General features: G+C 42.6%; 1 protein-coding gene across 2 annotated transcripts in view; it reads right to left on the bottom strand.

The window, feature by feature from the left end:
* Positions 1–952: 952 nt before the first annotated feature.
* nlgn3a (neuroligin 3a) overlaps positions 953–23937 on the bottom strand; it is a 159225-nt gene continuing 136240 nt past the window's right edge. For both annotated transcript variants that reach the window (XM_036547587.1, XM_036547588.1), the window contains 2 exons: positions 9491–10280; positions 953–1975 (listed from right to left, as the gene is read on the bottom strand). In XM_036547587.1, coding sequence (XP_036403480.1) covers positions 1126–1975; positions 9491–10280 — 1640 coding nt within the window. In that variant the 3' untranslated portion in view covers positions 953–1125. The remainder of the gene's footprint in view (positions 1976–9490; positions 10281–23937) is intronic.

Genomic DNA, 23937 nt, shown 5'->3' on the forward strand with positions numbered 1-23937 from the left:
AAAATTAGATGTAAATGACTTTTTAAAAGAATAAAAGTGCTATTACGCAAAGACAGATAGCCATAGACACAGCTGAAACACGACAAGTGGTGAATCAAATCAACAACATGAAGAAGAAGCCCCTCCCCCTCCCATCACACAAATGTTCTACAAACCAAAAATTGGTTCAGACACACTCGCAATCACACAAGCACACATATGCAGACACACACGCGCACACACACACGTACACACACACTCTCACTCTCTCTCTCTCTCTCTCTCTCCCCCTCTCTCTCTCACACACACACACACTCACACACACACACACAGATACTCTGGGCATTCTGTGTATGCGTGCATTTCATGAAGAGATAAGATAGATAGCTTGATAGATAATTTGTTGTAAAAGATGCACTTTTTCTTAACAAAACAACAACACCAATGTTGTCCTTATCTCTGCATCTCCATCTTTAGGCAGAGTCTATTTCAGACAGATCACGTATATTGTAAGTCAAAAAACAAAGCCAAAAAAAAAAAGAAAAAATCAAGAGAACAATTTTTGTCATTTTTTTTCTTCTAAAGATATGCAACAGGGAAATTGGTTGCTCATCACATTCCCTTCTGCATCTCCTCTTGTTCAGTGAAACCTAGTATCCAGGACAAGAAGTCACGTTCCACACAAATTATGCTGCAGATCGGAATAGAAATTAAGGGAAAATAACAAGCTTTCTCGTAAGGCATTGAAAGAAAACAACTCAAATATTACACAGACGTCATCTTCCAGGCCATTGTTTTGAAACTGGTTTCCCAGAAGAGACCGAAGCATGGAACAAAAAAGCACTTTCTCTTCATTTTTGTTATTTTATTTGAGAACAAAATGTTAATTTCTCCCAAGTCTGCTTAAAAAGGCTGTTTTTTTTTAAAATGATAATTAGAAAAAAAGCAACACACTGCTGAAAGAATTCTCGTTCTGTTTCGAGAAGAGGCAGTTTTATTTTGGCAGTTCTGCACAACCTGACATCCAGAAAGAGCATCCATGACTCTCTACAGTAAAAGTCTTTTCACTTTCCGTACTCTCCGTGACTCATGGTAGATTTATAAAAAGAGATTCCCTGCCCTCCTTTCCCCTTCCTCTCCTTAAAGCTATACGCGGGTCGTGGAGTGGGACTGTGGCAGGCCTGTGGAGTTGAACCCAGCGGTGAAGGTGTTGTAGGGGTGCAGGTTGGGCACGCCCACCAGCGAGTTGGGGATCATGGTGATGGTGTTGGGGGTCATGAGGGGGATGTCATCGGGGGAGCGCCGCAAGGTGAGGGTGTAGTCGGGCAGGGAGGCCAGCCGCAGGGGGTCGTGGGGAGCCCCGCCCTCGCACTCGTGATGGGTCTGGTTCATCTGCAGCGACATGATCTCCTCCTCGGGGGCGTGGCCCACGTCGTTGACGGCGGTCTGCCTCTGGGGGCTGGGCTGGCGGTGCGAGTCCTGCCGGCGCTTGTCCTTGCGGTAGTAGAGGGCAGCGAAGGCCAGCACGTTGAGGAAGAGCAGCGAGGCGCCCACGGCGATGGTGACGCTCAGCTCGGTGGAGTAGTCGCGTGGGTTCTCCACCACCAGGGGGCCCGTCTCCTCGTCCCCATTCCACGGCTCCTTGCCGTTCTCGCTGTTGTAGGCTGGTGACATGGGCGGCCGCTTGGTGTTGAAGGGCCAAGTCTTGCCGTTAGGCCGCTTGGTGGACAGGGAGTTCTGGGTAGTCTCTGGCGGTGGCACTTTGGTGGTGGTGGAGGTGTAATGGAACATGTCGTGGAGGTTGTAGAGGTGGGGCACTAGGTGTTTCCAGAAGGCCACTTTGGTGGCCCGGTAGTGGTCCCTGACGCGGGGCTTAAGTCCAATGTGCAGGTACAGCTGGTCCTGAGGGTTGTACTTGGACCAGGCCACCTCCTCAAAACGGTTTGCCTTGGTGTGGATAAATTTAGTGTCCTGGGGTACTGGCTTGTTGGGGTCCCTGGAGACATAATAAATGCAGACAGAAGCAAAAGTGTTTAATCTCACTGTGTAAAGGAACTCCTACATATTACATTACATTACATTACTGTCTGTATATCTAACATACATTCTAATATGCATTAATATAATATACATATACATATACTAACATACATTAGTCTCTGTATATATCTAGACACAAAGACATGTGCATGTGAATCATCCAATTAGCAGTTAAGAACACTTCCGTGAGGTAACCTGTAACTACAGGGAAACTGTAACCAATTCATTTTCATGCTATTTCTCAGGATTTTGTGGTCCCTTCAAAACTTATCAATGCAAGCCTTCTTATGGCATGTACATTAAACATGTACTCTATGCCTGTGTATGAACATTCTTTTTGCCATTTTACGCTATGGCACTACCAGGTTTCTCAGTCAGAACTGGTTAACCACTTTTTTGACAACATGTTTTGAACAAGGCCTGACGGTCCCCATCCCTGCCATTAAATATACAGCAGGGCTGAAGCTTTTAAAGTGAATATATAAATAAATCAACATGCTTAGATGCGCTTAAGGAAGCAACTTGTTGTTGATAATATGAGAGCCGAGCTGCCCCTTTGCTAATTGCTTTGGGAAAGCGGCGCAGTATGCATTAACAACAACTGTGCTGATGTACAGTGGACCATATTAATCAAGACACAGAACAGGGCTTTGGGGGAGTGGGGCGGGGCGTCACGACTGCAGTGCCTCAGACCCTCCTCCAGAGGTCAGTGTTTCCCAGTTGTCGCTGTCACACCGAGGCTGGTCACCCATTCCAATTACATGGCGGTATTGATTTATTGAGTGTATTAACATATGGCATTCAAGAGCAACCATGAGTCTCCTTGTTGTAACATAGCCTGTGCTGAAGGGAGAGGGAGTTTGGACAAGGCTGCTGTTTTCTCAGTCAGTCCTCGGACGCATTTATGAAGTGCTGCAATGCAGAGAGAAGGAAGTGCCTGGAGAGGAAAGACAGCGAGGCATTTGTGTGTGTGCACGGTATACCCTCGTCTCTGAGCAAGGCAGAGAGACTGGAGATATAAATGCGCATACAAGGGGACGTGGTTCAGTTCTGATGAGCTAATTAGTGTAGAGCGGATATGAGTTTAATGTTCTCTGATTGCCTTACTTGCAAACACGAAAACACCAAAAACTCTCTCGTGTTCGCATATTAGCTGCGTAGTACAGACGCTGTGTACACAGAACACAATCTGCTTAGCTGGAGCTCACACCTTTGCTTTCCTGCTCTGTACAAGTGTCAATTTTTCCTTTTCAGGTCAATGCTTCTGGGACCAGAGAGGTGAATTGAGATGGCTAAGGAAAACCCCCCAGAGTTGCTAGGTGTCAGCAGAGCACACCGTAAATAACCCCTTTCATTAGGCCTGTAATGATCCCCAATGAATATTGACAGCTAGACTATGATGACTTTGAGGCTGAATATCAGTAATTAAGTTTCAAAGGAGCAAATGTAGGAGGTAAGGTCATATTGATCTTTCCTGTGCAACATGCCAGCAACCAGGATGTCAATGTGGCAGCATTCGCTTCCTTTTGAATTCTTGAGGCAACCCACATGTCAACAACAATCTGAACCCCCCAGAGCAATCTCAGTTAATGGAAATTTCTGGCTTCACGAATACACAGCAAATTCCTTCTCATAATGATCAATCTGCACAGAAACACAAGGCAGTTTGTATTCAATTTCCTATGTCCTCTACAGTACCTGTGCTTGGGGTATGTGGGTTTGTTCTTTTAAGGCATAGGTTATTGGTGCCTCACTGAAAAATGAAGATGAATTATTTAGAGAGTGCGCATGATCACACACCCAAAAAAAAAAAAAAAAAGAAAAAAAAAATCAATGTCCCGTCTTTGGATAATTTGATCAGCAGCATTAAAGAACAACTGCTTGCCTTATCTAATTACACACATACACATGCTAGGCTCTTGCTGCTATGTCAATAATAAACAGCTGACTTGCCCCCTTTGGAACATTTGAGCTAATGACTAAATGGTCTGCTTGGTTTTCTGCCTCTAACCAAGGCTGGGTATTGTAATATGCACATTAGCTGACAGCAGTCTGTTAGGCCTCCCACTTAAGCGCTGTACTAGATCCCAGTCAGCGACAAGGCAGAGCTGGGCCATTATTATGGTCGTAAAACCAGGCGTTTTAATGGTGTTTTAGATTTCCTCTGATGTTTTCATATGGCGGGGGTGCTGGGGCTTACACAATAAACGGGGCCTTCATCTTCCTTCAGCCCCCTCTCCAAAATTCATTGATCTGCGGTTGACCCCCAGTTGACCCCCCGGCTGACCCCTGATCAGCTAAAGAGCAAGGAGCAAAACCCCAAATGGAAGCAACTCAAAAGGAAGACCTCCCAAAAGTCTGTCGCTGTACGGTTCAACAGCAGAAGAATGCAGTACAGCGTGTGGATGTAGAATGGATTCCAGGTCCTTTAACAACATATATGTGTGCATACACCAAAACCATATCACTGTGAAAATCAATGATGCACGGATCAGTCATTGGGCAATAACTGCACACCAGTGTCACAGATTCTCTCTTACGTACCCATTCAGATTAAAAAATATATAACACACATCTGCATCTTATTATTCTGTGATGTTACAACAGTTAAATGAGAGAGCTGTATGGTAAAATAGCATTTACAATGATTTCCTGCATGTTTTTTTTTCCACCCATCCTTGACTAATTTAGAGCATTTGAATAAACATAAGCCTTACAATCACCAGATCTGAAAAGACACATGTTTAGACAGCCTTAGGCTCAGAATAGGAATCTATTTTAACTCTGTGGCCTTTGAATTCCTGTATCAAGTTTACTCATTTAATTAGCAACCACTGCTCCATACTAAATCAGTGGCTTTGATGTTAACTTAAGCTGAAATAATACATGCTAAATTTAATAATTAATTTCAATTTTTCCTTTTTTATACCGCATGTTTACCCCCAGGTGTCCTTTATTTGCACTGCTGGGACTCAACAGAAAGTTTACATGTCATCGTACCTACATTATTCACTGTATTACAGCTCTATTTCGCATTTGTCTCTGTAATATGCAATTAGTACATGGGTCTCCCATAATTCTCTAAGGTTATTGAGGCACATTATTACAATGATGCCCCATCATATGACCTGTGGGACACTACAGGGTAAGCCTAGGTCAAATTCTGGGCCTGTCTGTGTGGCTCGAGACCGTAGGCAACACTCAGCATGGCTACAGTTGATGTGTTTACCAAAGGTGGTTACACATTTTTAAGGCAGTTTTTTCCCTTTTAGTGCTGCAAATAGTGCCCGCAAGCATCTGAGACCAGGGATTAGCTGAGGCCAGACGTGTGTTTAATGTTTAATGACAGGCTTTAGATATAGTTATGGCACAAGGAGCGGTGATGAGGTGATGACTTTGGGGTGTGGAAGGCTGCTGGAGGACACACAGCCCTGTTCGCTCCTCATTATGGGCGATATCGATCAGGAGGATTACGCGAGTGACGGCCGACACGTGTCTTGACGCCTGCAACCCCCCCCCCCCCCCCCCGCAAGCCCCCCCCCAATCACCACCCTCTGCTGTGATTCCGGGATCAGAAGGCCTGAGGAAGAGGAGGGCTGTCTCTCCCTCGCCTAATTACATTCAGCTCGCAATCAATGGCTCCAATGCCCGGCAATAAGCCATTCCACTTCCTCTCTCTTTCATGCAAATCAGGATATTGGCGACAAAATCTCCTATAAACTGTTCAATTTAATTGAGTGAGCAGTGAGGAGGCACAAACTATAGCCCACGTTACAGGCAGAATAGCTGTGTCCAGGCAGGACAGCAGCCTTTTTGCGGGTGATGCAGGGGTATAATTATTGCAGAGCTGGTGAATTGTGTAGATAGCTTCATATATGGCTGACCTCTGGAAACTCAAACGGATGAAATTATACTTTCGAAACGGATAACCTTCTGGTCCCAACTTAGCAGAGAGTGAAAAAGGCTGAACTTTATTTAAAGAGGGAGGTTTTCACTGCCTGAGGTGGAAGGTTGGGGGTAATTGTCTTTTAGGAGGTTGAAAAACAGTAGGATTTGCATTCACCTCAGTGGAGACTTGAAATGGGTGACATTTTCATGTTACTTCTGTTCATAAATCAGAGTGAGAAAGAGAGAGAGAGGACAGAGGGAAAATGAGGGAGAAGAGAGACATACAGAAAGAGAGCAAGAGCATGGGAGAGAAAGAGAGAGGGGGGGAGAAAGGGAGAGGAATAGAGGGAGCCATGGATGATCGTGTTTTGCTTACTAATGACCCTGGCAAGCCACAGCACATCCAGTGTCTCAACACAAGGGCAAGAGGAAACGGGAACAGAGACGCTCTCTGAACACAGCCGAATCAAAGAAACTAGGACAAACAGAAATGCGCCACCACGTGCAACACTGCAGCCATGTCTGAAATGTGTCCTTCACACCTTCCGTATAAAAAATAAAACCAATTCTGATCTGTAAATGAAGATTTTACGAGGAATTTAACATACACTTTGATTGTAGTAAAAAAACCAGCATAATACATATAGTGACAAAATAATACACACTGAAAAAAATGAAAATGAAACGGGCATCTCAAAAGCATGGGCGGGTTGGGGTGGGGTATATATGCTGTGCACATACACTGGATATATTGTAAGAACAGCAGGTTCAGAGAGATGGCAGGGGGTGGAATCTGTGTGAACTCTCATTGAGCAGCTGTGAGCACATATACCACAGCAGCCTTGGCAAGCCTGCAGCATGAACATCCACAGAGATTTCATTCATGAATGCACGCTTTTTTATTTGGTGGGGGGGCTGGCAGGGGCAGCTGGGAGGCGGGGTACATGTCTGAGCTGAAATCCGTGGGCAGAGCCGTGGATGTGAGGTGGAGGGCATGCTTTATATACATTTTGTGTAGGTTTTACTTCCCTATGTCCCTCCTGCTTCCTCCCCACCCTCACTCTGTTGAGATTCTTACAGTCAGCTGTGCAAAATTACCCTTTGAGAAGCACTCAGGGTTTTCTATTATCCTGGCATCTAATCCCTGGCTTTTTACAAGCTCAGGCCCGCTGCTAGACCATGCATAATCCCCCATCTGGAATAATACCTTTGCTGTGCGGGGGCTCACTGCAGATACGTCTCCGGGACCCTGTCCCTTGACAGTGCCACCGATGCCTGTCACACAGGCAGTCACTCCCCCTGCCGGACTCTCAGCCCAGAGAGAATGGCACGTCGCTCACAGATGCATGAGCACAGTAACCTATTTAATATCCCCATTTTTGTACAGACAAAGTAAGTGGACTTACAATTTAATGGGAGCTTTATTAACTAACTGTACATCAATACCAATGTTCACTTTTCACTAGGTTTAAGAGCAAATTCATCATTAACAGCTACTCCACCTTTAGGCAACTTTTTTGCTGTTATGTAATTTCCTATCCTAGCCTGTTTTCTGTCACATCTATTACTGATTTTTTTCCCTATTATTGTATAAATCCATTTAGTACTTTTCATGAACTAACCCATATACCTGCCATGAAATTGCATGACTTGTAATATTCTAATATGGACACATATTTCAAAAAATGCACACAAAACATTATCATAGCCAAACCTTTTAGGTTTGGAAATCCCCAGGTTTACAACAGTCCTCTATGTAAATAATATACATAACTTACACTAAAGTACTTCTTTATCTATGTATTTTTATCTATGAGCTGATGGAAAGTCTCCCAGGGCCTGAATTTGATTTTCATATTTCGATGGTATCCTGCCTTGAATATCTAACATTCAGTTTTATTAACTAATAGTTTAAATCTGAATGAAAGTATTAAAGTATTTGTTTAAGATATTAAAATTAATGAAAACAATCCATATTTCTTATCAGGCATCATAAGGCATCTATGCAGTGATATATTGCTTTTTCAGACCACAATGTATCTTTGGTTTAAAACAGTCAAAGTCCACAAAAGAGTCATTTTAATTCAGTAATCTATATTTCCTGAAAATCCAACGGGACCAAACCACAGACATCCTCAGGTGACTAATCACAAGGAAATACCAAACATTACAAGAAAAATGAAGAGAAATGATCTGAGAAACCATTCACTGGTTGGTCCTGTATAATGGTTGTTCCTATACAGGCAAGAGATGTACACATGGCTTCTGTGTTTCAAGGTCAGAATGTTCCAGTGCCTGCCAAGAAGGTTTAATCTATTTGATTGTTGTCCAACTGAAATGCAGTCCATCCAGATATTTAGACAAATTCTGTCCATACAAGTGAAAACTGAAAAATTGCTGTTGCAACCACTGCATGGTTAAATATTCACATATAATATCCACACCTGCAGCTGTCATTAGTTTCTTCAGAGTCCCAAACCAGAAGGTAACGTACAATATTACTTTAAGCAGACACCCCAGACAGATGATTTGGTGAAAGGTTAATAGGAATCCTTTCTGTTGTAGATCCATCAAAATCAGATTTCTGTCTATGCATCTGAAGTGCCTGAGCTTTGAGGAGTTATCTTATTCTACCTTGTGCTTCTCCAGCTTTGATCTGTGAAGTGGCTAGAGATATGAAACAATATAGAAATGCCACTTGGTTTCACAGACAAATGTTATGGAGACAGGTAAAAGAGGGAAACAATTAAAAACTCCAGCCTTCACCAATCAATTTTCCCCTGCAAACGTAGGTTGTCATATTAAATTGGAGTCGCCGGGTGTGATAAGACGTTCTGGGTTCAAATGATGCTTCCTGTACAGATCTGTGTTGTTTTCTCCTGTTTTGCGCTTTGGGCAAAATTGAACTCGGTAGAAAAAAAAAAAGGGAAGAAGAAAGTCAAGTCGCTGTAGGCAACGGTGATCGACTGAGGAGAGCATGTGGGATCAATACTGCCACGGGCCAGTGTGTGTGATATGTTTCACTAATCACTTTCTGTCCCTTGAGAGATGGCAGTCACACAGCATTGCCACCACTCCGCCCATTACCCCCCCCACCCCCCCCCCCCCCCCCCCCCCGACAAAGCAGCACTGTTTAACATAAAAAATTCAACATTATAACAAAATGCCCATTATGTAATCTATCTAAAACTGGTCTTTTCTGCTTTTGGGCTTTCTATGTTTTTATTTACTGACATAAATCTCACCTATGGGCTGAGTGGGTGTGCTTATGAAATAAACTACTATAGCTGCAGTGCAGCTCTATGCCGAAATGAAATGGGACTCCGTAATCTGTCTCTTTCCAAGCCAGGTAAATATGCAGCCATTGAAATCTGTTTCTTCTGAGATTAAATTGTACCAGTATGTCATATTGTATGCACTGGTCACTGGTCTGGTAGTATTCTTTGCCTGGTCTGACACTGTTGCTCATAGATGTACTTGGAATGAATATACTTTTTTATGCTGGAAGTCATTCTGGATAGCTTTTATGTTTTATATACATTTATATATGTTTTATACATCTCTGGACCTTCACAGTACTTACCCAGTCTTGGCGAAGTTGGTCCAATACGTCATGACCACAGCGCTGAGCATGACATCGTTCTTGGAGAAGTTGCAGGGGAAGAGGTCGGTGGGGCCGATCATGGGGATCCCGAAAACGTAGGGCACCTCGTCCCCGTGTGCCGCGTCGGACCAGGCGGGCTTCATCAGGCTCTGGCAGTGGTGGTAGAAGGCGTAGAAGTAGGTGGGGGAGCCGTAGCGGGCGTGCAGGTCGGCCGTCACCACGGCTGGCTCCACCCACTGGTGGTCAGTGAAGAGGGCCACTAGGGTCTTGCGGCGGGTCTCGGGATTGTCGCGGTCGGCCCAGTCGGTGTACATGAACTTGATGGTCTCCCTCAGGGTGTCCTTGCCCTCCGGGTAGCCGTACAGGCTGTCCACGAAGTCAGAGACCGAGAAGTCGAAGTCATTGCCCGAAACGCCATCCTCCGAGTCCACCACGTTCTCCACAAAGCGCAGGCCCTCGCCCTGGTTGACGCCCAGCATGATGTCGTAGTTGAGGAACTCCCCCTGCTCCATCAGGATCTCTGGGTCATCCGGGATCACGTCCCCGTCAATCACGGGGCCAAATGCCACGTGGTAGCGGGCAGGCTGGATGTCCTGCTCCACCAGCTCGCGGGCGTTTTTCTTCCGCAGGCAATCCACCATGTCCAGGGTGTCCAGCACGTTGCAGCCCACCTTCTCCGCTAGCAGACGGGTGTACTTGACTGGCTGGTAGTTGACCGCCCAGCTGGACAACGCAGAACCACTCTGGATGATAGCTCTGTGGAACAGACCTGCAGAGAAAATGCCGCAATGTCAGAGATGTACATTTCTCTTCAAAGTAACTATTGACGAATTCTGATTCAGGTGTAGTTTCAGTCAAAACATTATGGAGCTTACTACACTGAAAAAATCCTCCTCAAGGCTGACAAATCTCCATTGTAGGAAGCTGGTGAATCTGGTGTGTCTAACATATAGTAAATGTTTCTGCTGTTTATATATCGATTGTGTAACAGCTAATGTTGTATTGTACTTCACTTGTAACTTGCATGCAAGTCACCTTTTAAAAGTTGTATTGATGCCAGGTTCAGTGGCAGTATGGGGCCAGACACACTTTTTTGTTCATTTGGTTTGTGTATAAACGAACATCACAGGAATAAGTGTACAGACGCCTTTGTTTCACCCACGGAGAAGGTAATGAGTGCGGCAAAGCTCTGCTCTATTTTGAACGCATTCACCGTTGTGTACATTTTTAATTTAGGGCACTGTGTGTTTGATGTCCTGGAGATTTCAGGCAGGTTCCCTGGAACACTGCGGCAAATTTGGACCTCATTTTAAAGGCCCTCTGTGCTCTTTCAGGGGCTCCTGCATTCCCTCAGTCATGCCCTCTCCTTGCAATCATCTACCTGATTGCACAATTGATCTGTACTCCTGCCTCTTTGTGTTGGCCCGTCTCCAATGTGCAATGCGCATTGTGAAAGTTTACACACTGCCTTTACCTTGCTCTTCTCATGTGCACCTTCAGAAATAACATTGTGGAGGACACAGCAGTCAAGTAATACAGATTACCAGTGCAGCATATTCAGAAGCAGCAGATTCAGTGAGAGAAGTGCAATAGCAGGCTCAGCTTGGGCCACATTGTTCCCTTCTCATTTCGTCTAAACCTTTTTTGATCATTAGTTGTTAATGATACTTTCTTCAAGTTACATCTGGAGCTCTTGGAAGATATGTTTATTCAATCTGACACTTTATTTCAGATTCATTTTGCTTCTATCTCAAATGTGGACATACTCAAATGCAATCTGACTTCATTCCAACACTACTGAGACACTAGCTATCCAATGCAACAAACTGCAGTGAGACCTGAACTTCAGGTTCTATCTACATCACACAGGACAGGCGCTTTTTGCATGTCCTGACATGGCACCCCGTCCCCCTTGCATGACAGTGTGTGTCTGTGGGAGCAGTAAACAGCAGCGTATTGGCCCTGTTGTTCTCTGTATCTCTGCTCTCTCTCTGGGCTACTCTCTGCAGGAGAATGGAGCTTCACAGCTGTCCAGGAAGAGGAAGCAGATGCCATGCTTTGAATGCAGCGTAGTGGTGGCTGGGAGATGAAAGATAGGCACCCTCAAGCAGAGGTGCCCGACTCAGTCTTGTACCTACTCTTGTACTGGCAGAAACCCTCTCGCTGTTCACCCCAACCTTGTTTACACTCAGCAGACGTGAGGAGCGATGGGTGTGTTTTCTGCATACTAAAATGCATTTTAATAACCAGATCCTCCTCTCTTTTTAATGCCTTTTCAGTGACATGTTTATTGTTTCCATTAAGAAAATACAGAAACGTATCATCATATATAAGAGTTGAATCACCCTCATTAAGGTCAATTATATTCCATTTAGATGTGAATACTTGAGAAGTGTCTATATTTAATCATAGTAATCAACTTCCTTTCATCAATAATTGATGTAATTTGTTGCCAGGTTATTAACACAATTTGAATTGTATTAATACAGACTGTTACAAAGCATGTGTACAAATGCTCTCTGGGAAATTTAACTTTCCAGTTGCACAATTTAATGCTACAGGAATGCTGCTTATTTACACAACTATTTATTTTCTTAAATGTTCAGTTCACATATGGATTGTAGAAGTGGAGTAGAGAAGAAGCCTCTGCAGAATGCTGCAGCAGTACTGTTTGTGTTCTGTTGTAATATCTGACCAGAAGAAATCATTGCTGAAAGTGTGGCTCTTTGGAGTGTCCAGTTGTGAGCAACAGACTGTGATTGAGTGGATGACCTGGCTTCCAACAGCCTGCTTGAGGCACCTCCACTTCCTAACCCCCACTGTTCTTGATTAGGTGTGCAGCCTTTGCAATGCTCTTTAAGGCTGAAACTAGCTCTTTTGCAGTTCGCTAGCTAATCTGCACCTGAGATGTTTAGCCAAACTTATTAAGCACTGAGTGTCATCCCCACCAAATTTCCAAATCAAATCAGACAATTTTTTTTTCCCCCTGTAGAAGTCCACTATATAGATTGCGAAGATCCATTGCATGTGAGTAATGGGAGTGATTGTCAGTATAGTCTTTCAGCCTGTTGTCATTGACCAATCAGATCTCAAGTCCAGTATGAGCCAAAGACATCAACCACATAACCTGACAGTTTTAATGGTTGGGTAGGACATTCATCTGAACAAAAAATATACCAGACAAAATGAATGTATGAAATTACTGTTCTGTACTGTCATGAAATACTATACAATAATACCATAGTCTACTACTACAGTATTGTCATTCAGTACAAGATTAAAAGGATTTACAATGATTTAGCTGCTGCACATAAGTGCTTTAAACATTTTATTTGGTTGAAAACAAAAAATGTGTTGTTTTGTAACATTGTCAATATAAACTATGAAAATGCATTTGTGTAACTGAATTATTCTAGACTCTGGTTTCCAGATCTTGTTTTGTTTAGTATCCATCAGAGAAAATTCCCTGACATGTAGCGTTTTATGATTTTGGAAAAAGATAAGTCATAAAAAGAACAGAAAAGTAAAGTGAATATTAAGTAAACATGACAAAATGTGAGCAGTACTTTGACTAACAGAAACACAGCAAAAAAAATTTGTTTTCCTCGTTCCTCTTGTGAATTTTTACTAAATCATTATGCGTTTAACTATTATGCACTTTGTCAGTTGCAGATTTAATTCCATGCCTTGTACCAAATTTGCTATTCACACTAATGATGGTCCTCTGCTTGATAAGGTTGCCTGTTACAAGTATCTGAGACGTATGGGTTGGCTCTGAGGTATCTTTTAATAAACATATTATCTATCTTTGCAAAAAGATCAGCTGTAGCCTTGAAACATCAAACAGGTCAAAGAGCTACATATTGGTTTCCCAACTTCCTCTGCATATCTTTGATTACTGTGATATCTATCAAATCACACAGACTGGATTGTGCTCATTGGATGTTGTAAACAAAAAATTATTTAGGGTGTCATTTTCAAATACATCACTATTTTAATGTATTGCATAACTGCATAACAGAAATGTGTAACCTCATTGGAATCAACCTCTTTTAAAATGTTTTCACCTTAATTATGCTGGCTGCTTACAACAGCTTCTCACTGCACAAGATATGAACTATTCTCTAAGACACAAACATCATAGCCTTGTAGCTAAAGGTATTTTCTGCTGGATTCGAGTGGCTATTCAAGAACCAATACTCTAGGTGCTTTTAAGAATGCTCTTGCAATTTACCCTAAATGAGACTTACTTGTGTGACATTCATCAAAAATGTGGCTGGGGTGTTTGCTTTCCTTTTTCCTTAGACATGACAGAACTGTATGAATGTTAAAACTTCTTGTAACCTTTATACAACCAAGTTGTATTATACATGCTGTACATGCATATTTCCATATGCACATTATGTGTTGAATTTCACAGCATCCCCCCTCGGAAATGAGGTGAAGCATTTCAAGAGGCCTGCAGATGAATACATTTCTATATAAAATGACAACATGCTACCAGTCCAACATGAGGCCCGTGTAATCAGTCAGGAATTTTTTTCCTATCATTTTGATCCCATTTGTTCGTTATGTAAAGGCAATAGATTGTACAGGTGCAGTCTTGCAATGCTTGACATGTGAGAGAGCAGCACCTAAACTGTGAGGAGATCCATCAGACACCAGCTTTGCTGGCAGATTGAGGTCAGAGTGAGTTATGTCTAGAGCTCTGAGGTGATCACTCATTTGGCCTCACTAAAATGCTGCTTCACTGTGGTTTGTCAACCCCGACCACCTGCGACTCTCAGGACAGCGGTTAAATGCCTGCAAAGCAGATGCTATGTTGTATAAAAATCTGTGATAATTCACTATCCCTGCAAAAGAGTCACCCTATGTCAAATTTTATGTTTTCTTTCACTCCTGTTATTTGCAGCTTGATTACATTTTGAGAGGAATTTTTTTTTTCCTTTTTTCACAATATTCAATATGTTTTTGTCCTACCCTCTTGCTGTGACATCTCTATTCCATCTACAATAACCTGATCAGTGCTTTTTTTCTTCTGTTTTTTTTTTTTTTGCAAGGGGATGTTGTAGAGATGTAGAAATTGGGAGGTATATGTCTTCTCTTCTAAAACCTTATCCTCAGGCATATTGGCTGGAGGTGTGTGGTATTGCCCACTGCTGTGTGCTGAAATGAGGCATCATTTACCCATTTGAGGTGCCAAAACATTGTTGAGCCACAGTGAACGATGTTATTCTGTAGGCAGCGCTGAGGTTATGGTGACCTTCAAACCCTCACCTTGCCAGACTGCCAAGCCACTGAGCAAAAGCTGTGGTCCATCCAAATTCAGACGTTTCTTTTTTTTTTATTATTTTTGGCTGATGTCCAGCAGCCCATCCGGCTTTCCCTCCATGTTGGATCTCAGCTGAACAAGCTGCAGGCTTGTAACTCAGTGTGCGGAGCTGTCTTTGAGCAGCGGATTTATACGCCGCGAATCATCACTTTAAAGCGCTCTCCTCATCTTTTCATCTTATCTCTGGTTGGCATGAACGCAAAATTCGCCACTACCCGGAGATCAGGCGCTGTACAGGTGAATTCTCGCTGCTGCTCTGCTTAAAAGGGATAAATGCTATCTGGCCAGACCATCGCCCTTGACCTGGTGCACCAATATATCAGTACAACGTAGGTGACCTCAAGTCTTTCTTTCTTTCTTTGTACTTTGCCTTGTTGATCTCAAACAACTGCTCATTGTCGATCTCATACAGCTGCCCAGTGTCTATAAAGCACTACCTCCTTTAGCCTACAATGAAGTGAAACATCTTGTCCTATCCCTTCCAACTGGTAATGTTGGTCATTGCTGGAAAACTCACCATCACTCTCTCTTTATCCATGTATATAGCCTTTAATTGTACTGTTGTGCTCAATTGTTTTCTCCATAGGCTTTCAGGCTGTAAAGCCTTTAGCTGTAAGTCTCAACCCTAAATAGGGCACTAGGGCAGTGTATGGCCTTCTTCATTGAAGTTAAGGCCACAGGGGGGAGCAGTTGAGTGAAAGTGCAGTCTTTGTGCACTCCATCTAACTCCAATGTGTCTGTTGCTCTTTTCTCCATATATATACTGTTTACCATTAGTAAGGGCCACTTGACCATGCGTTTCTGAATCTGATCATTTCTAAGGCCTTGAGAAAAAATCCCATTACACAGAACAAGCACTACTAGGCTTATCCACAATTACGACACACTGGGAATTTCCTTGTATCACATTCTCAAGACGCTCCCCTTTATGCTAGTCTCTCTGGGAATCTTAATCCATTGCTCTGCTATTACAAAGGACGAGCACTGAACTGTCGACAGCTCCATTGAATATTTTATAGTTTCTGGTTTCGGCGGTGCAGTCAGGTCATGCTATGAGCTGCAGATTTTGGCAGGGACCAAGCATTGAGCGTCTGGTTCTTTCTTTGCATGCTCTATCATTAACAATGAAACATGGCTCCAAATGCTAAAAAAATAGGTCAGCCCCGCCTGTGATCCATCAAATGCACATAATTTTCTTCTCCTTGCTGTACTGCTCCACGCTTTCTGTTTGTACAAAGATCTCTCTCCCTCTTCAATTTTATTACTTGCTCCATCCAAATCTTCTGTAGCCTTAAAACCAAACACTGCTTTATCCATGGTGTCTTTGGATCGTCTATTTGTCTCTTCCCACATATTCAGTTATAGTGTCACTTAAATAAGTCATGAATCTGTTTCCACATCCATAGCCGTGGCTCACTCTCATCTCTGTTTGAATTATTTTTGATGTACATACCTCTCTTTTTACTTTTTGCCAAACAATCAACAATGCAAACGACATTTGCTAGGCTCCTTCATCACCAAATAATAATCACTATAAGGTATCTCCAGCAATATCTTTGACTATACAGACCATCAACCTCCCAGCCCCCCCCCCCCCCCCCAACAAATGAATCTTGTGAGGTTAAAGAATGCATATATTATGCCTTTCTCCATGTCCTTGACACAGGTATCCCCCTTCATTATGATTACTATGGTTGAGTTTGTTCGCATGGCATTCACAGTTAGCTTGGATTTAAAGGAAAGAACATAGCTCACTAGACTTTAAATGAGGCACAGATGAATATTAAATAGGATACCAATATCTATATCTAAAACATCAATAAGATGTCTGAACCTCAGACTGTTGTAGAGTGTCACTCTTTTCCTTTAAAAGCATGGGATCATGTGAATCTCCATAATTAAAACATTGGAGTTTATGTTATCTGTCATCTTGTATTTTAATGGAATCCTGCTGACGATCCAATGTGTGATATGCTTCAAATAAAAATTTCTTGAAAAGATGTTGCTTACGTGCTGTGAAATGAATGTCAATTATGTGACATTTTTTAACATCTTTGCCACAGAATATTTCGCCACTGGTGCAGATATGTATGTTTCACTACATTACATGCTCTTAATGAAATGGGTGTGCATTCATTTAAAATTCACTGAATACAAAACAGGAACATTTGCATACTAATTTGATAAGGCATTGCTCAGCTGAGCAATGCCTTAAGTTGATAATGATGAAAATAGTGGGCGACAATGTTGGGATTACACTAGCTTATTGAAATATGATCATATTCAACTAAACCTGCAATGAAAAGCAGGTTGAAAAAACAATTCAACTGTATGTCAGTTTGAATTGTTCACTTGATCATAATTTGATGTTATTGGGCAATGTGATCAATGGTTTGGTAGAAATCAATACAGAGTGCTGTTGTCCAATGTCTGATTATAACTCAAGATCATTACTTACTTATTATTTATTCAGATCTTCATGGGATTGTGTTCCTTTATTACAGATCTAAGATCTAGAATTCTGCTACAGTGCACAGTAAAAACGCATTCTCTACTTCGGAGTACAGCCCATTCAAAAGCAATCTGATGTTTTTCTGCAAGGTGTGAGACATCACAGCTGATCAGAGAGACAGGGGCACTTGGCTGTGAAATGATGAGACAGAGTGGAAATCACTGAGGCCAAGAGTAGCCCACTCTTTATGGGCAAAATTAAACAGCTTAAGTAAAGTCTTTGACTCATCTGCTAAGGATTTATCATCATCAGTATCAGCAGCTCCTCAAAAGAAAGACAAAAAGGAAAACATCTGCCAATTAGCATCGGATCTGTGACTCACACTGTAAGCAGAAGCTCTGGTCAACATTTTGATCAAGTTCCAGGGCTCAGTCCTGCCCCCCCTCTGACCCCAGTGTTCTCCCCTGATCCAAACAGGAGTAAAACTTCCTCTTTCTTGGCCCCGGCCTCGGCCCCCCGTCCCTCCAGGGTAGGCCGGCAGGCTGCTCAGAGATAAAGAGCCAGGCAGAGGGAGAGGTGAGGAGGCTAAAAACGATCCGATTGACAGCGCTGAGGTTCCAGGATCGATACCCCTCCAGGCCCTGAGAGAGTGATATCTCCTACACAGCCTGACACCCGGCAGTCAATGCCCACATGCCCCGCAGCCAATCAACACATGGCACCCGCTGTCCATGTCACTGTACTGTAATCTCACAAACTCAAACTCTAATCAGGCATATTTGTCTCCTGATGGTCAGTTCTGCTTTTGAGGGAAATTTTAGAAGCACAATACATCAAATGTAATAAACTGTCCCTTCACACCAAAAGTTTACTCTATCAAGGTTCTGAGTTTTTATCCCGGCCCTCTCGAGTTACCTGTGCCCTACACACTTTTAAAGAACATTCTACTGCATTATGAAGTTTATTATTACGAGAGAACTTCATGTGTGATAATCACATGATATGCTAAAGTGCACACTATTTGCACGCCAGCACAATTGTAGCATCTAGCTCCAAGGAGCCCTAAAGCGCCTCTGAAGAAAACCTCAGGCAAAGACCTAACAGCCACATCAGATGAATGAGTTTGAATGCCTTGTTTATCTAAGATAATGAAGAATGTTCCAATTGGTTTGTATATGCCTTTTAGTCACAGGTTCATTGAAAAGGCCTCTGTTTAGCTAATACCACATCGGTCAAATATAACAATAACAATAAAAACAAAGAACCATAAGAATTCTCTGCGCAACACAAGATGCTGTTGAAGCTGATGTGGAGGAGGGAAGAATAATTAGGGGTTATCTCTGTTTATCTCAGTGTCACAACAGCGTGAGCTTCTCTGCTAATCTCATTTGATCCATAACCCATTTAAAATGTGCTCCGATTCCTGTGTGTAATACACAAATGCGTTCACATAAGCATTGTGTATCAATTATTACCTCTGTTTACCTGAAACTGAATTTTTTGTCCCAGAAACTCGTTTTCAAACACTGACATATTCAGGGATCATAGCCTTGCTGTAAGCACTGGGGTATGGCAAACAAAATGGACTATTCTGAAAAAATGCCTTTCCAGGTATAAATCATTCTCCCAAATACTTTCCTACTACAGCACCCCTAAATCGCTTCAGTTTTTTTACATAGTCAGCACTAGCAAACAGATACTAAAAATACACCGGGTTATAAACAGAGTGCTAATAAACCATGAATCAAATGTGTAAAAAAGGCCTGTATAGGACAGAATTTACAGTCACACACAAAACAGCGATTCAGCCAAACGCACAAGGGGAGGCTTCTATTCTTGGCCTTGCTTCGTCTGTGAGTGCCAGATGGGATGCCGGAATCACATTTTTGGTTGTTAAGAGAAGCCTTGTAGACAGGGCAGTTAAATGTGTGACAGACAAATTATTGAAAATAAATACAAATGCCTGAGGGTACCGGGGAGGCTACAGCAGCGGTGGGTGAGAGAGGAGAGGCAAGGAAGCAATCCCAGACACATCTGGATCCCGAGCTTTACCTGGGGAGAACCTGCAGTGCTCTCATGTTCCAATTGGCTGACTCTGACTTTGAGTCTGACTGGCTCGGGAAGCCAGGCAATACTGTGTGTTGAGGGGGGGTCTGGGGGGTTTCAATTTCAAAACCAAAACAGGTGAACTGACTTCCATAACACTGTCACACAGCTCCACAGGGTTTCAATTTATTTTTTCCACACTAGCTCATTCAAATACAGATATACATTTGAAGAAATAGACATGGGCTTTACAGCGTATCCCTGATCAAAAGCAGACCCTATTTTTCGAAAGGTAGAGTGCAAGAGAGTGATAAAAAACAATTTGTTCACATCCACGCTAAGCAATAATGGGGTGGCAGTGTGCCATAGTGGTTAAGGGACGGGGAACTGGACAAGTAATCACAAGATTGCAAGTTCAAATGCAAGATGGGTCACTCCAGTTGTACCCTCAGGCAAGGTACTTAACCTGAATTCCTTACGATTCCACTATATGGCTGGATAGTGTGTAACAAAATACAAGCTATGTCAGACACTCTCAATAGGGAATTTCAAGTGTTTGTACTATTATCTAAGTATAGTGACTTATAGTGTTTGTTAACAATAATGAAACTAATAGTGATAATAATACATACATGCATACCTCCACAAGTGAAAATGATTGAAATATGTTCATTTATGTGCAAATGCATGCATGCACATGGACAACCACACACACACGCACATGCGTGCAAGGACACACACGCATGGCTATTTCATGTGTGCGCTTGACTGTAAATGGCAAACGCCTCTCCCGGCTGTCTCTCCCACCCGGGCTCAGCGTGATGCAGAGAAATACCTTTCGGCCATCTCTGCGATGTGCGCTGTCTCCCCTCACCCACACACCACCCATCCTCATTAGACAGCGTACACAGTGCATGCTAACGCGGCCCCCCTCCTCTCTCACGGCTCGCTAAGGGAACAGCATGTTTTATTGAAAAAGATGACGAAAGAATGGCATGGGTCTTTGAGCATCACTCTGAATTCTTCGCTAAGGTCTTCTGTCTGTTAAGATGTTCTTTCAAAGCAAATACAGTGGGCTTTCTGTCTATTGCGTTTGTGGTAATGAAAGTCAAAAAGTACATGTCGCTTTTCTCAGAAAAAAAAAAAAAAAACGTCAGACTCAAAAATATTTTCTGCACAGGACCGTTGTTTCATACCTGCGCAAGGTATTCGCACATAAATATTTTGCAGCCCGGTGGCCATTGACCAAAGCCGCACACTAAACTGTCTGAGTCCACTTACTCTGGCCTACGGTTACATGCCCTGAAGGAAGAGAGCACACATGCTCTGGCTAATTGGAGCAGACACTCTCTGTAAACAGAGGACAAAAATAGGAGCAGTGCCTCCTCCTGCTTGCACACATTAATGATTGAAACTGAACCGCAGAGGCCTGATGAGATTGCGCTGCGATCCCTTACCCTAGCTGTGGAATTGCCTTCTCCGAGGGTGGGCCAAGCCCCTCCGCACAGCATGCCGAGTGTCGGGGGGGCGAGGCTCTGCCGGGGAGAGCCGTCGGTCTGCCCGGCTCGGCCCCTGCGCAGCCTGGTGTCCAACGCCCGCGTCTCCCGACGCTCCCGCGTGTTTAGACGCCTGCAATATGCCCTGCGTTGCTGCGGCGCTTGATTAAAAAGGTCCATTTGCGAACGAAGGTTTAATTCACTCCGGCACTAATGAGGGCGCTGAAATGGATGATAACGAGGAGAGCCACTGCGGCCATCTTCACTTGATGATCCGTGATAAACACCGCACCTGGGACACCACCACTTGCTCTCCCCCACTGACGCCGCGCTCAACGCTCCCTGTTTTTTCAATGAGGCTTTCGTAAACAAAAAAAAACGGTGCATGTCAAAAATGATTACCCACATATTGTTTTTTTTTTGGTGAGTGGTGCTTTCATTTGGGTAATTAATGTGTTTTGAACCAAAAATAAAACATAACATCCTTACTCATTTGGGTACACCCATTAATTACAGCAATTTAGCATAGTGATGCATTTCAAAAGAGGCATAAAACTACCTACACTAAACACCTACATGTAGTGCATGTCCTTCACGCGCATCAATTTCCATTGTTTGCTGATGGCAGGGGATGCAAATCCTGAAAACTGGAACCCACATCCACATACCAGTCTCTGCAACCAAAAATATGCTGTAAGACTCTTGCAGCAGAGTGACAACATGCATTTGTATTGTATTTGCAAAGTCACTGTGGTACTCGCAAATGTTAGAGTAAAGCCAATTGCTAAGCCTCACTGAGTCAAAGGATTTTCAACCCGCCCAGCTGAAAACAAAAACTCTGGTACAATGTGAGATGGTGCAGTGCTTCACATAAATTACTATGGAGAAGAATACATGAAAAAAAAACTGTGGTTTAGATTATCTGAATGTGTTGGTGATAAATACAATGTAACAAAGGGCTGTAAAAACTGATCTGTTCAGTTCACCAATTCATCGATGAAGCTACTGTAACAAGTAATTTCTTTTATCTAAAAAATGGATTAAATATTGTAACACTGTGTGTATTCATAGAGCTGGGATAGGTGTATACCCCATGTATGTGTTCATGCCTCCCCCTGTCATATTACCATGGCTTGCATGTTTTTTGGTGTTGTTCTGGGGGGGGGGGGGGGCAAGGTGCAGTCGGTTTGAGGGAGGGAGTGGTAATCAAGGAAAAACAAGGCCCTGAATATCCATTGTTTAGTATTGTGAAAATGTAGACTGTGCTTACACTATGCTAATATCCCATACGATGTGCTATAATTATTCTGAGCAATTTTACAAATATTTCAGAATGATTTGTTTTACAACAAGCCTTTTTGTTTTCTAAGATTTCTAACTCATAATCCAGCTTTATAATTTAGTTGCAAGGGAAAGGATTCAATTGTGTCATTAAAGTACGGACGATATACATATTAAAACATTATTATATTCATTATTAAATATACTCATTAAAATATAAGTAATTTTATTATTGTTTACATATAGTAACATTTATTTAGTTTGGGCTGTAGTTAATTAATCAGACTGATTAAAAAATTTCACTGATTTATCAACTGACACTAGCTGGCAGCTAATTTTATTAAACTTCACATCAACTATGCTATACATTTAACTATACCTCAAGCTATGAGTGCAATCACTTAAACAGTTGTACCCAATACAAAACCTTTTTATCCAATTCAGACCCACAGTTAAAGAACAAATAACAGGCCTGTATATTTAGAATGCGTGCGAGAGAGGCCAGGGCAGACACAAAAGATTTATCCTTGCACAGATCAGCCCAAAGCATTTAGGCCAAATCTGAATCACATCCAAGTAAAGGCTATGCATGGCTACAGCAGAAACAATCACCCGGGCTTAGAGAGCAAGCAGCTCTTGTGAACGTGTATCAGGAGTGTGTCCCACGTGGCGGGTGAGTATGATGCAAACAGAATGGTGCTGAAACTCCCCGCTGAGAGCCAATGGGCCGTGTATTCCAGTCACTGCATACCAAGGCTCTCTGCATGGTAAAAAATGTTCCAAGTGCTAAAAATGACATTGCATCCTTTCCAAGGCAGATACAAGCAATTTAAGTGCCTTTGGTGAGTCATGCAAGTATTTCATTATTCAAATTCACTTTTAAAAAATGAGCTTATTTATTTATTTCTCTTGGAGAGGCTGTGGCTGGAAGATAATCTCAGCTCTCATTCCAATATTTGTGCATGGGGCATGAGGTTGGCTGGAGCTGTTACCGACAAGCTAACACACCTGGTCTCTCATAGCGCCTTATACATATATACACTTCAGGCGTGCAAAATAAGTCAATTATAGTGCCCTTTAAAGCGCTTATCGAACACAAATATTGCACCTACTCAAAAATATCCCCTATTTACATATTCAGCAGGGACCTTTTCCTGAGAATCACATTCTGACATCATAATTATATACATTGAGAAATCCAAGTTTCGAGTTGGCAAAATAATTATACAAATGTGTCATCATCTGAAGCTCAAACTGTTTTCTGGGAAAATTGCAACAGACAGTATGATGCTATTCTTGACTCCTCTGCCAACGATGGCACCTGCTGGCTAGGCACCAATAATGCGGCCTAATAATCTGTGACAATCCCTTTCTTCTTATGACCTTTTGAAGCTAGCACTGCTGCTTCTGTGCCATTATTCAATCTGTTATGTGGCCCTCGGTACCAGCTCTGGAGCCCACAACATCAAACTGCTTCATGGTTAGCAATGGCAGCAATGAGTGTCCGGGCTACTTTCTTTGCATGCAATGCAATATCATGCATGCAATTATGCAGCTAACTTGTGATGTCTCTGATAAATCTAGAAGAGGTGAGAAATCCCACAACAAAACAATGACATAACAGGAATGTTACAGTCCACAGCTGCCTGTGTGTGTCTCCTTAAACATCACAGAAAACAATTCTGCTCTTACCCCAGCTCATGCACTGAATGAGCAGTGAATCTTAGTGTGAAAATGTATGACAATGGAGAACCCAATTTGGCTCAGTCAGCTGATGGAAAAATTATAGCATTTCATGACAATAATATCCTTATCAGAC

This window comes from Megalops cyprinoides, chromosome 16 (assembly GCF_013368585.1).
Source record: "Megalops cyprinoides isolate fMegCyp1 chromosome 16, fMegCyp1.pri, whole genome shotgun sequence".
Lineage (NCBI taxonomy): Eukaryota > Metazoa > Chordata > Actinopteri > Elopiformes > Megalopidae > Megalops > Megalops cyprinoides.